At 37.5% G+C, this 13,469-nt stretch overlaps 1 protein-coding gene across 7 annotated transcripts in view; it reads right to left on the bottom strand.

Moving 5' to 3' along the window:
- The window catches only part of SOX6 (SRY-box transcription factor 6), a 263,816-nt gene that overhangs the window by 81,501 nt on the left and 168,846 nt on the right, over positions 1-13,469 (bottom strand). For all 7 annotated transcript variants that reach the window (XM_018076030.1, XM_018076033.1, XM_018076032.2 and 4 more), the window contains one exon: positions 8,852-8,931. In XM_018076030.1, coding sequence (XP_017931519.1) covers positions 8,852-8,931 — 80 coding nt within the window. The remainder of the gene's footprint in view (positions 1-8,851; positions 8,932-13,469) is intronic.

The following is a 13,469-nucleotide window of genomic DNA, read 5'->3' as shown; positions in this document are numbered from 1 at the left end:
CTTTTATGGTGTATTTTGAACTTTCATGCACCTTCAAGGAAAATTAAATAATGTCCTTGAAGGAAATATACACAAAATTATGCAAAACATATTCAAATGGACTTATAAAAATTACATCTAAAAAAATTTCACATTTGCACCTCAAAACCAGGTAACTGGGAACTTACTGTTATAAATTCATGGGAAGCTGATGTATTTCATCACAATTCACAAGAAAATGTGAATTGGGCATAAGATTGCCATGCTTTCTGAACTGCAGTGGGTGTGATGATGCTTCAGCAACAGTGCTGGGTGCTGGGACCTGGTTAAATGGGCTATGAGGTCTGATCTTAGCCCTCCCCTAAGCGTAGAAGACTGAAGCAGAAGAAACGGCCTGTACTGGATGAATTACTGTGGATAGTTCACAGAAGTCTTATTTAATAATGCTGTAAATTAGTTAAATCCAGTGACTCGTTCTGTTTCTAGTGTGTTGGACGAATTATTCAAGTTTTTTGAAAGGACTTTACCTCTTTGATTTTTCACTTCCAAAAATGCCAGTGGACCTGAGAGCACACCCTCACTATTGCTACAGCTGAAATACTTCTTCATTTTTTGTGTTTAGCTACTTGCCATAATTCATGCACAACACCAAAATACATGCCCTATTATAATGACTTCAAAAGATTTTGTGAATGATTCCATTAAGTTTCAAATAATCCCTCAATACTAACACTCAAGCATCATGTGTTTTCTTCTTGTACACCTTAATATGATCCTCCCTCCAGTCTTTTTTTCAGGACTGCCATGCAAGCCTTCTGGTGTGCCTCCAGCCATATGTAGCCTGCATGCTGAGTCTTAAGAACAGACAGATGATTCCCATATTTTCTATTTAGGACACTTTTCTAATTTCTCAATCATATGGATTCTAAAAGCATCACAGACCAAACACACTTTAGACAAGCAGAGTGTTGGAGGCCATACCATTCCTATTTTATCATCCATACAATCTCTTCTACTTGGTGATCGCAACATCTACACACCAGTTTGATGAGTTTTGTCTCATCTCCTATGAATTTCCCATTTTTTCTGAACTGGGTCAATGGGAGAGTATATGGTCTTATAATCAAAGACCCTCGGAAATGAGGCAGGTGAGGATATCTTTCCAGTTCATGCATCTTTAAGAGAATTCTTCTGCTTCCTTTGAGCATGTGTGTGTGTTTGTCTGCACCTAGAAGCTCTAACCTAACCACCTTTGTTCTTAGAACTTTTAGTTCAGATGAAAAGTGAGTTATTAAGTTTTATTTTTTCTGTAGCAATTAGTCAGGAAGGAATGATGATACTGAATTGTATTATTTTCCTTCATGTAAAGACCTGACTTAAAAGACATTTTTGTTTTTAATCAGATTCCTGATAAGTTCCTAAACAACCAAATACATTAACACCTTCACAGGAAAAAATCCTTCATGTTTGTAATTTGTAGTCAAATTAAGCAGCTTGGTTAATGGTTATCAAAAGTATAATAAAATTCCAGAAACATATTCACTTGCAGCTAATTCCTGTAAGGCATACACCATACACATTTCTAGAAAGCTTGAAGGAATCCAACTACCAGCTCAGAGTATGCCTCACAGTCAGCCTATTCCCCAAAGGGATGCCACAGTTTTAAAAGAGCTTTAAAAAACGTGCTCGTCCCCTGACGGCACTCTGTAGTACTGGTGCCTCTGGTGCTCTGTCAGTAAATGCAGCAGTAATTTATTTGCTTCTTACTGGCTTCTGAGTGAATACATACCCCAGGGAGGGAGCTTTGCAAAGCACAATGATTTTAAAATAGAGCCTGGGCTTTCAGCGAGGGGCAGCCAGTGGTTAAGGCAGCAAGAACATCTTGTTGATGCTGGGGGCTCAGCCTCTTCCAGTCACTTGGGGCTCTGGCTTTTGCCTTGATATAGACTGAAGAGATGCAGGAAACCTCCTGCAATCCAGGCTATAAGGATGATATCCTTTTAAACATACAAGTTTCCTGATAAGTGAGTTGATGCCTGTGCCATTTATGATCTTAATGGTAAATTCTCCCTGGAAAAGAGCATATGGGCCTGCAAGGCAGCTGTCCTGCTCGGTAAGATCTAAAGGTGCAAAAGGTGGGAATCATGCCAGGAGCCTGATCCCTAGCTGCCAGATTGAAAAGTCTTCCCTTTTGGGAGAGGACAGCAGGAGCAGGACAGGAGTACTTCCCAAGGTGGAGGAGGGCTTGGGCATCTGAAAGGAATGGAAAGAGAGAGCTGTGCCAGTCTGGTGGTTAGTGATCTTCCTGCAAATGGTGCAAACACCAGCCCAGGAATGGACTTAGGCTTGCCACCACCAAGACAAGTACTAGAACTGCTTCAGATTATAGAAACAGTCTCTTTCTTAAACATTCCTATACATTTTTTTAATAAATAATGTGGCACTGTTCCATTAAGCAAGAATGAGCGTAACAAAGACATGCTGTTTAAAGCGGTTTTGGAGGTCCAGAGCATTAAATGGGTGCAGAAAGCCTCTTGCAGCTGCAGTGCTGCTGTGCCAGGCTGATTACTCTAGCTAAGGGCTTTGTTTGTTTGTCTATCTGTCCATTTTTACCAGCTTGAAGAGAATAGGGAGATTTCCTCTCATTTTAATTGGGGATGACATTACTGGGGGAGCTAGGAAAATCCTCCTGGGCAAAATTTCCTCACAATTGATACTCTTCTGCAAAAAGTCTCAATTTTGATGGGCTGTCCTTTCCTGAGGAAAATCACTTTGCCAGATAATTCAGGGCTGAAGATGAGAAGGAGTAGGAGAAGAAAAAGTATCAAGAAATTCTGCAAAGAAAGGAGGTCATATGGTAAAATATTGACTCAATGACATCATTTTCATTGATACTGCCACTAATATAATTCAACTTGATAATATAGATATTACGTACAGAGACATAAACGTTCAAGTAGGGAAAGGCACAAGTATAACTATTTCATTGATTTTAATTAAATTTTCCTAAGTATTGCAAGGTTGGCATATTTTTAATTTTATTTTCATTAAAGGACATGCTTGGTCTCTCAGAGCCCTAATAAAATCTTCTTTCGACCTCTTTTCTTTCTCTACTACAACTTAAATTTCTACATAAGAAAAGGACCAAAATATTTAATTTACTACTTCCATATCTTGAAATTTGCACACACCATCCCCTTAATTTAGGCCACTATTCACTGTATCATAATAAGGAACATTCTGTTAAAATATGTCCACCTAGAGCTCAGTAGTCTTTGAATGCTAGATAAAATCATTCTATAAGGCTAATGAAGACAGAAACTCTGCCTGTAACAATATTAAGTTTGTTTTCTCTAGTGATTCGAAGAAGTGAGCAATCTGTCAGTAATTCATTGAGGGAAATTACTTGTCTTGTAGGAATTCCCGCTGACAGTCACTCACTCATAGTGCTGACCCAAACATCTACCCGCTGACAAACAAATTACACTGTCTTAACTTTGAAAAGGTAACTAGCTGTTTTTAATTTTGATTGGTCTAACCAATTCTCTTTCACATTTACCCAATCCTCATCCTTTATCGTGTTAAAAAAAAAAATAAAAGAAAGAAAAAGGAAAACCCCATGGTTTTTGCATTTCAAAAAATTATTATTGCCTACATCCGAGAGTGTTATGTCAGATAAAACTGTTAAACTGTGTCTAACCAACATTAAGACTGGCAGCCCTGCCAGTGACTGACTGGGTGAGTGAACACATTACTGAGACAGCATTGTAGAAATTAATTTTCTTCAATAAAGTGATTTTTAAGGCTCATATATTTCACAATCTAAACATATGTCACTGTTTCATAAACAAAATAAATGGATTAAAATAATACATTACCAATATGCTGACACATGGAGATATTTTAATTAGAAATACTTAAGCTGCGTGATATTTAACTGCTATATTTGTTGAAGAGGAGCATGCATCATTTAATAAGACATAAGGCAGGTACATCACTTTGCATGATGTGGTACCAGAGTGGGACCAAATCACCTCCAGTGTGAGCTATCACTATCATATCATATTAGCCCCACTGAAAAATTGTGGTAAGGTTACAACATACAGAGGAAACTCCGTAAGAGCAGCAGTCCACTAAAACAACCTTTTCATTGAAATAATAAGTCACCCAGATTCTAGTTCCTGAGAATAATATTTCTTCATAAAGGGCCACATTTAACAACTTAGCTATTTAAAGGCCATATTTACATGACTGTCGCATTACATTGGCCTCTTTCCTGCACATTCTTCTTGACTTACTTTAAGGACCAGCACTAAAATAGCTGAGGAAAGCAAATGTCAACTATGTCCTGAAATTTATATGTGTGAGAGAATTGGAATAAGTAGAAATGTAATATATTGTTTACTGTACCAAGTGCCCTCTGTCCTCTAAAGGTCAAAAGCATTGTAACCTTGGAGTTACAGTTTCTGATTGTTCCCAGGGTTAAATACATTATCAAAATTAATGGTTCAAACCCCTCAACCTTCAGATATATGAGTATTCATGCCTCCATCTGCTGAACTGTTCAACTAAAAATAGCATTCTTTGGCCTTCCCTCTACTAATATTGTGCCCCTGAGGCAGGCTGTGCAATGCTTCAGCAGTACACCGGATCTGCACCCAGCAGTATTAAAAAAAAGGTCATAATATTTGTCTGCAATTAGAAGAGAATATTGAGGAGCAGGATGAGATGGGAGGGCAGAAAAGAAATAGAGAAATATGTGTTTAGTTAATTTTTTTTTTTTTAAACGGGTTATAAAAACTTCAGGTTTCAAGAACACAGCTGCGACTATAGTTAAGACTTGCCAAGGTTCATTAGTGTTATAAGCGATAAATTTTGAAGGACAAATTACACAAATAGTTTGGGGAAAGAGTTATGAACGAAAGCTTTTTTGTTTTGCTTTTTTTTTTCCCAGAGCTCACTTTGTTTAGGAATAACTCCAGTTAGCATCATTGTAGTGCTTCCATTTCTATCAACAGTTTATCAGTCGTGGTTGAGAGAGTTGCGACATTTCCTTATTTACCACAGAGACAGTTTTGTAGAAATATGTAAGAATGAAGGCAGATTCTTTTTAAACAATAAAGAGCATATAGTAACATACCTTGAAAGTAAGGATATAGGTGCCACCTCTGCCAGCACTATGACTTCCCAGTAACTAAGTTACTGCTGCCAGCAACATGGGATCTGGGAAATCCCATTTCATGATCAAGTTCACTCATTTAGCAAGACTGCATATTTAGCATCAGTTAATATTAGTGCAAACATCTGACAACTGTGGAAAAGATTCAGGGAAACGGGAAAGGAGAGAAGCTCCAGAAAAGGTATGTGTAAAGAGAAGCAAAAGAAAAATTACTGACAGGTTTTACAGCTCACACTGATTAATTAAAGCAACATTCTTTTGTTACACAAATGCATCAGAACTGTTTCGCACACCACTATGCACACATGCTACAGGCGTATTTGGTAATATATCTGTAAACTAGCAGAAGTTTGATTTGACCAGATTCATTCACAGCTGTTTGAAGCTGGAGGGGCAAACAGAAATAGTTTGGTTTTTCTGATTAGACTGTACTTAAAGAACTGTTCTTGCATCAGCAAAATCCTTCCTCATACCAAGAATCCTAACAAGGCTTAATCCTACCAGGTATATTATTTAAATCTTTGGCTGAGTTGTTGAGGAAACTGGTGAGATGTGGCTGAGACAGCAATGGGAAGTGTGGGACACAGAGTTTTAAGCCTTTTTTGTCAACAACACCTTCAATGACACCTTCATGAGAGCAGTATACAGATTAAAAGAAGCTATCTGATAGTCACCCAAAGCCGAGCAAGCCACCAGTTTGGGAACATGGACTGTCATAAAAATGTGTGGTAGTTACTATTTTATTTCAGGATACTCAAAGCTGCAACTGAGTATTAATGGTATTTACCATGAGCTGATTAATGTGATGCAAAAATCTAAAGGGCAGATGGGTCAAACCAATCTGTTGCTGAAGGAGAACTTTTTTTTCTATTTTATTTTTTTTAATGTTGCACTTATGAGTGAAACTAGTTACTTGAGGAACTCCTGTATATGATTTCAGTAAAGTCTTTTTTTAAACTCACGGAGATACATAGCTCCCTGGTGAACCCAAATATAGAATTCAGAGAAAGTACATTTTGATAACAATGTGCTAAAGAGCTTGAGTAAGATGGGCAAATCATTAATTACAACTTGCCCTCTGGAGAAACATAACCTGGGGAATAATTGCTATTGTTACATGATGTACCTGGGAGTAAATGGTTCTCTGTGCTGTTAGATTCAGAGCTTGCATAGAAGTTGCCCTATCACACAGGAAGATGAGAACACAAATTTGCTACTAGCCCCCACCTGGAGTATGATCATCCCAAAAAAAACCCCATAAGTGGAAAAAAGGAGGGATTACAAGCTTGAAGCTGACAGAATGTCCACTGCAGCTGCATACAGATTATGGAACATAATTTTGGAACTAATAATAATGCCCTGGTAAATTGAAATATTAGAGTTACTGCAAAGCTCTTTGACTTGACATAGCTTTCCCTCCCCAAGTTCTCCAAACATGTATATTAGACACACACTCACATGTAGAAACAAAACCAAACCTGCAAATGAAAGCTATTTCTCCCACTGGCTGAAAGGAACAGAGATTAGTTTTGTGATCAGTATTTTTAAGCACTTGGGAAATACTCAGATACCATGGCCACAGCATTCATGTAAATAAATAAGTGGGTGGGGTGCATGGAAGAAAGGAAGCAGAACGGAGAAAGAAGGGGGAAGGGAAGCAAAGATGGAAAAATCAGCTGAAATTCTACACCTCTAACAGTCTTTATGACGCATCAGGTATAACAACAAATTCCCTCCAACAAACACACCCAAATAAGTAGTCATTTAGGGAACACTTAGAGAACTGACACAAAGAGAATATTAATAGAATATTAATAGTAGGAGTAAATAAAATTTGATTTCTGACAATTTGACAATCTGATGAGCAGGCATCAACCTTAGGTTAAGTACTATATCACTTAAGTTCTTATAACCATGAAACCTTAAAGGTTGTGAAATCCCCTAGAGGTGAAATTCAAACAAAATAGAAAAGGGGGGGGAAACAAACAAAAGAAAAAAGAAGTTTTTTACAACAAATATATCAAAATGGAAATTCAGGCCCCTCGAGCCTGAATGTTTCTGAATTTACTAGCACCGCTTTCTTGGCCGGTTGTTTTCTCTCTAATTGTTCTCATCAAGTTTAACAACTCAGTTTATCATTTCCACAAATTATTGAAATTGTACTATTGCTGTAGGTTCAGATCAAGTCTAACGTATAAATATGTGGGTCAAGTTACAAATGGATCCTGTAAAAGGAAAGAATCAAAATGTCTGTCGTTTAGATCCTGTTTCTTTGACAGTTGAACAGTTTTCATGCTTTCCTGCCTTACAGCCTTGTGTAGGCACAGTATTTGTTTTAGTGCATTTCAAAGCAGCAAAAATAGTCTCTCTCTATTCACAAAGCTGATTTCTGCAGTATTTTCTCTACTAAAGCTAATGAGACTTTCATTTCAATAAATAGTCAAATACAGACTTTCAAAGGATACCTGCTTGCTATTTTTCCTTTTGAGAAACTTTCCTTCGGTTTGAAGCCTGCCCAAGGTACAGTCTTAACATTACATTATCATGTCCCAAAAGCATTTTTTGGAGATCTTTGCCTGCAGACTCAGGGTGTTCTGACAAATTTTGATTGTACATTAGGCCAGACCTAAGCTCAAGAGGTCTTTTTTGCCAGCTCTGGACCATCAATGAACAGCGAATTCTGCTGCCATTCTCACTTATCCTAAGTTAATTTGGCAAGAATATCAGCATAGGGTAAAGACGAGAGGGTTTTTAATTTGCTTTGGTCCCTCTGGAAAACTATATAGTTACAGAAAGGTAAGCAAAGTAGATATTTGGATATTAACATGGCAATATTTTGCTACTCTAGGCACAATTTATTCCTACTTCGCTTCTGAACCTGACTCTAGCCTAACTCAAATAGGGGTTTCAAAGGTTTACTTGCAAATAGTTACATGCATCTTTAATGGCCTTTCCTCTCATGTTCACTGTCACTTTCTTTCCACACATTTTAACTCTGAAAGCTTTTGACTGTTTCTCCATTATTTATGACATTGTTGTGTCTTTTCTTGTGAAATTAAAAACTTCTTGCCACAAGAATCTAGCTAATAATATGGCACATAAATCTTTCTTTCACAACATTTCACTCTGTATATGCCAAAAATAAATAAATGGCCAAACTAAGGCTCCTAACCATGCTTGGCATCTGACCAGCTTAATGCACAGAAAGGTTGAGATTACCTAAATACAGTAGCTAAAAGAGTTTGCAATTTATTGTATTGTCAACACCACACTGTTTGAAAAAAAAAAAAAAGAAAAAAGAAGAAAAGGAAAAAAAACCACAATAACATACTTTTGTTTGGATACGCTGACTGCTTCAATTAAAGGTAGTACATTGCAGTTACAGGGGAGAGACCACATGAAAATAAAGTACAAAATGATCTTTGAACTTGTCTCCCATCAACTGGTCATATAAATAAAAAAATACCATTAACTGCCAATACAAAACACACAGAACAATGTCTTTCACTCACAGTATCAAGGTTGGCTGCACATTATTCTATTTGCTGTACTGTAAGTACATAAGGTGTTAATCCTCCTGGGCTGTGCTCAAAAATTATTTAACATTCAGACTATTATTTAGCATACAGCTGGTTAGCAGTTTTCCCCTAAAATGTTGGCTTCGATCCCACATTTTTTTGTTCTGGCACGTACCTGGAGCTGTAAAGGGCTGAGTCCAGAAGCAGCAGCAGCTGCCATTGTTGATGGAATGAACTGCACAGGGTAGTTATCACCTGTCGGGAGAACAATGCGTGCAGGTTCAGACAATGAGCAGAGAATAGCAACAGACAAGTGCAAACAAGGACCTAGGATTGCCTGTGCTCCACAGCACTCCTTTAAGCCTAAACATCTGCAAAAACAAAAGGCTTCACTGGGCACAGACTTGCCATGCTCCCTTGGAACTTTTTTTGTTAGCAGATAGCTGGTAGGCAAACTGGCAAAACATAAATACGATGCTCGTGATTTTCAAAAGCAAATGTTCAAATCAAGTGTGTAAACCTGGGCACAAAATGGGCCTTAGAGCCACAGACATACAGATAAGATACTCCAGGAAACCCTAGTGGCTCCCAGAGGAAAAAAAAATTATTTTCACCACATGTATCTTAAAACAAAAGAAATTTGTTATCACCCAAGAATTTTCTGTCCAGTTTAATGAAGGGTGATTTCTTTTTAGTGTCGAGTGGCTTCTGTGAAAGCTACCCAGTTGGCTCAACACAGGTTGACGTTTCTTGTTTTCCTTTGGGGTTCCCTGTCTTGGGACAACTCTTTAAGGTAGTCATAGAGAAAAAAAAAACTAAATCACTTTTTAAAATAGCTGGAAATACAATTTTAACTTTCTCTGAGATCTGGGGAACTACTGAAGTTGGTAGATTAGACAGTTGCTCAGTTACATGGAGATTAGGGTACTAAAGTTTGTGTGTTCTGTTCACTAGAAACTGAAAATGTGTGCCATCTGCATTTAGGGGACAACAAATACTCCACAAAATAAGAGATACTGTTGTTCCAGATTAAGCATTGCAACACTGTGTCTTATAGCATCTATAAGTGTTCCCACACTTATGCATCACTCAGTGCCTTTGGGACTCTTAGTTGATGTAAGGAGTTAAGGAAGGCTGAAATAATTTAGCAGTGCAATCTGAAATATAAAAATGAATATAGTGATGGATAAGTTACACAGTAAATATGATTTAATGGAATATCACTTTGGCTCAAGCTACTTATTTAAAGTCAGCGTTATATACAGTTTGTAGGCTACATTTTAACAGGCTGCTCCTCTGTACATTTTTGAGACTTACAATAATCAGTCTACTTTACACAAACTCTTCCATGCTGAAAGCAGAATGTAGCAATGAGAGAAAATACAGAAATCCAATATAATTTAATTAGGGCATTCCAAGAACTAGATTTTTTTTGTGTCAACCCCCTTAAATAAATAACAATAGCTAAAATCTTTGCAGTCACTGGATTCCTCAGAACTCTCCTTTCTTACCACCTGAAGTTCTATTGTATTCAGCTCAGTTAAAATGTTCGGTTGCTTCACTTTTTTAATAAATTGTACATGTCTAATCCACAAGGTCTCTTTGCATCATATCCATAATACCTCATCAGGCCATTGAGCACAGTATGTGCTTGTACACAGTCCAGTAACAATTGGATTCTGATTGCGTATGGAGCTCTGCTACAATACATTCACTAACACTATATTGTACTGGTGTCCTATGGAGTAATGTTCAAAATATCTCCTCTTATTTTCCCCATTCCATGAGGTTGATTTTAGTTTGCAATGATGTCGGTGGATTTTTTTTTCCTTAAAAAAAAAAAAAAGGCAACAAAACCCCCTAGATTATTTTCTAAAAGTGCTAAAGCTGCCTCTTTATGGTTAAATAATTCCACTCATGTCTTTGATATTTATATTAAATTATCTGAATAAATAAGATCCTAATCTAAGTTAAATAATGTTTCTTTGAGAAATATCTTACAAGGTTTTTTAAAAAAATCACAAAGATGTTGAATTAATGATGCTTTAAATGGGGGGGAAAATAACCATCCGACTTATCAGCATGGACTGCCTTGCAGAACATTTCGGAGGCATTCTTTCTTTAAATATCATGAATTATTCATTCCTGTTCCACACAGCAATCTCTTCTTTCTCCCTCCCCCTCCACATACACTTTTTAAGTTCAATACCAGTTGCTTTATTTGTACTAAAACATTTTCCATGTCAAACATATTTTAAAAAAAATCAAACTCTAAAAGAATTCCCTGCGGCACTCCTTTTTCACAGCTGTCATGCTCCTATGGTTTGAAATAGCCAGATATTTTATACCCACAAGCACACACGCGCATACACACAGAGTTTTTGGCTTCACAGTTAATTTAATAGTATCTTCACCACACCCTGTAGTGTTCTCTTGCTCACCTGCTGGCTACAGTTCTTTCTTTTATTACAGGAAAAATAATTTTATAGTTATGCCATTTACTTGCATTAAAATCCAATACTGTCCCTCTTCCCCCTCATTTTAATGTGTTAAATTATGGCTAAGTCCTGGTATGTTAGCAGCATCTTTGTGCTGAGAAGAAAATTTAATACTTGTTTAGCTCTGGAGTACTTCACTGACACCAAGCAGTAAAAGCAGAGCAAAGGTACTTCTTTCTCCCTTGAGCAAACTGAACATGTAAGGAATGCTCTGCTTTTCATTTTTAATTACAGAGGTACATATTTCCCCCTCTCATTTTCTCAGTGCAAGAATGGATGAAGAAGCTTCTTCATAGCTGGCAAGAAATCAGTCAATGTATTGTAGCAATTTTTTTCAAATTTGTTTCTCAATTTGGAATGCTTGCATGAGGATCCATTCTTTTAAATTTGTACAAAAGGCAGCAGAACATGTTCAGACAGGTCTGCCTTAGGTATTGGTGTGTGCTGGTCTTTGATAAACAGGAGTGAGAAGAATGCTGGAAGAAGAAAATCTGTTATGTTTTGCAAACTGATCTGTTCAATCTCCTCACTGTGCTGATTGTCTATTTACATTTGGCTGCTGTTGTTTATATATAAATTGGTGTTTACAAGCCATGGAAAAGTATGCCAGACTTCTGTTTCATTTGTCAGGTTGAGCAACATTTCCAAATGAATAAAAGCAGTGAGCAATTGTGCTGTGCTGTTCTACATAGAAATAATGTAAATGTTTCTTTTTGTCTTGGATGAAGAGATGAAGCTTAGTGGACTTTATTTATAGGACGTATAGACTTACCTTCCAGATCAAGGCTTTGTGAGCTGTGAGGAAAGAAGGATGTCTGGCTTGTGTGAGACCCACAGTAGGGGGAAGGTGTTGCTTTATTACCCGTCTTTCCTAAAACACAATTGTAAGACATAAGCTGACTCCCCTCATCTGAGTTACAAAGCTCTTGGTTTGACAATGTTTTCCCTGTTCTGGCATTGTGACTTAAAATCTGTCACTTCACACATGGAGCTCAAACTGCCACTTGCACACTCTCCATGTGTACTCATAGGATGAGAAGAAATGGAGTTGGAAGAGCTGTAAGAGATCACCCATTCCAGGGCCCTACCCTTCCAGGCATAATGAACTGACCAAGAAAAGCGCATCTCTTTTCAGGGTGCCGTCAAGATACAGCAAGGATACAGATGTACTGTGTACTCCCACAGTACACCCACACAGGGTATATATTTTGCTTGTACAGATCCATTAGGATTGAGGAATATGTTAATAGAAGTAACTGGCTAAGGGAACACTGGACCATCTCCCCTCTCCAATGGTACTACTTCAGTTATGCCTTTTGTTCTGAGTAGGGTTTGCTGCAACTCTGCTTTATCACCATTCACATATTGCAGCAAAATCGGTTTCCCCCTCAATTGTCTGTCTGTGGGTAATGTTTGCAAAATTATGAAATTTGCAAATTTCCGTGCAAAATCCCACCTGACGATATTGCCTACTACCACATCCAGCTTTTACCTCAGCATTTAGGAGTGAGGCACATATGGATTGCTACAACAGATCCTGAGGTTACAGACTTCTTGTTCCAACCAGTAAAACTCAACAGGGAACACGTGACAGGCTTTAACTCATTCCTGGGGAAATTCCATTAGAAACAAGACTCATGCAGCACCTCTGCCATGCAAAGATACACGGCCAACTCAGCACACAGTTGATTTGGTGTGCATTTTTTGTTCTCACCTGCCAAGAGGAACAGCAAAAATAGAGTACTGAGCTATGTATAATCTAAACCCCCTTACAGCTTTAGGAAAAACTTCTGAAACGCCTATTCCAAATGGAAACTGCAATGCTGGATTATCAGTGAAATCCAGCATATCTAAGATTGTGTTAGTTATGTGGATTAGCTACCATAATCAAGGAGTTTAATTTGTTTGATGACAAATATCTCACAGTATTGGAATGTTCTGAGGTCCAGTCCAATGACAATAAGTCTGACATTTTTGTTTGTCATGCTTTGTCTACTACTACTTTCACTGATTTCAAAGGAGTGATTTGTTCCAGTGCACATAGAAAACGAATTATGCCAAAATGTTGGCTCTCTTTCTCATTATTTTTGCCACCAGCCTAGAAAAACAGTCTCTATTTTCACATTGTATTGCAGCATAGCTAAATCTCTGAAAAATTATTTTTGTGTATAAAGCCAAATGATCTAGGTAGGCAGAAAAAGGTTGTTTCTTAGCCATTCTAGTCATGGTCTTTATACAGTTCTTGTATGAAAGATGAAAAAATGCTTTGAAAATAGACTGCAGTATATCACTCAA

This window comes from Manacus vitellinus, unplaced genomic scaffold (assembly GCF_001715985.3).
Source record: "Manacus vitellinus isolate BGI_N305 unplaced genomic scaffold, ASM171598v3 scaffold_30_pilon, whole genome shotgun sequence".
Taxonomy (NCBI): Eukaryota; Metazoa; Chordata; class Aves; order Passeriformes; family Pipridae; genus Manacus; species Manacus vitellinus.
This window is presented reverse-complemented; position numbering and strand designations above follow the sequence as displayed.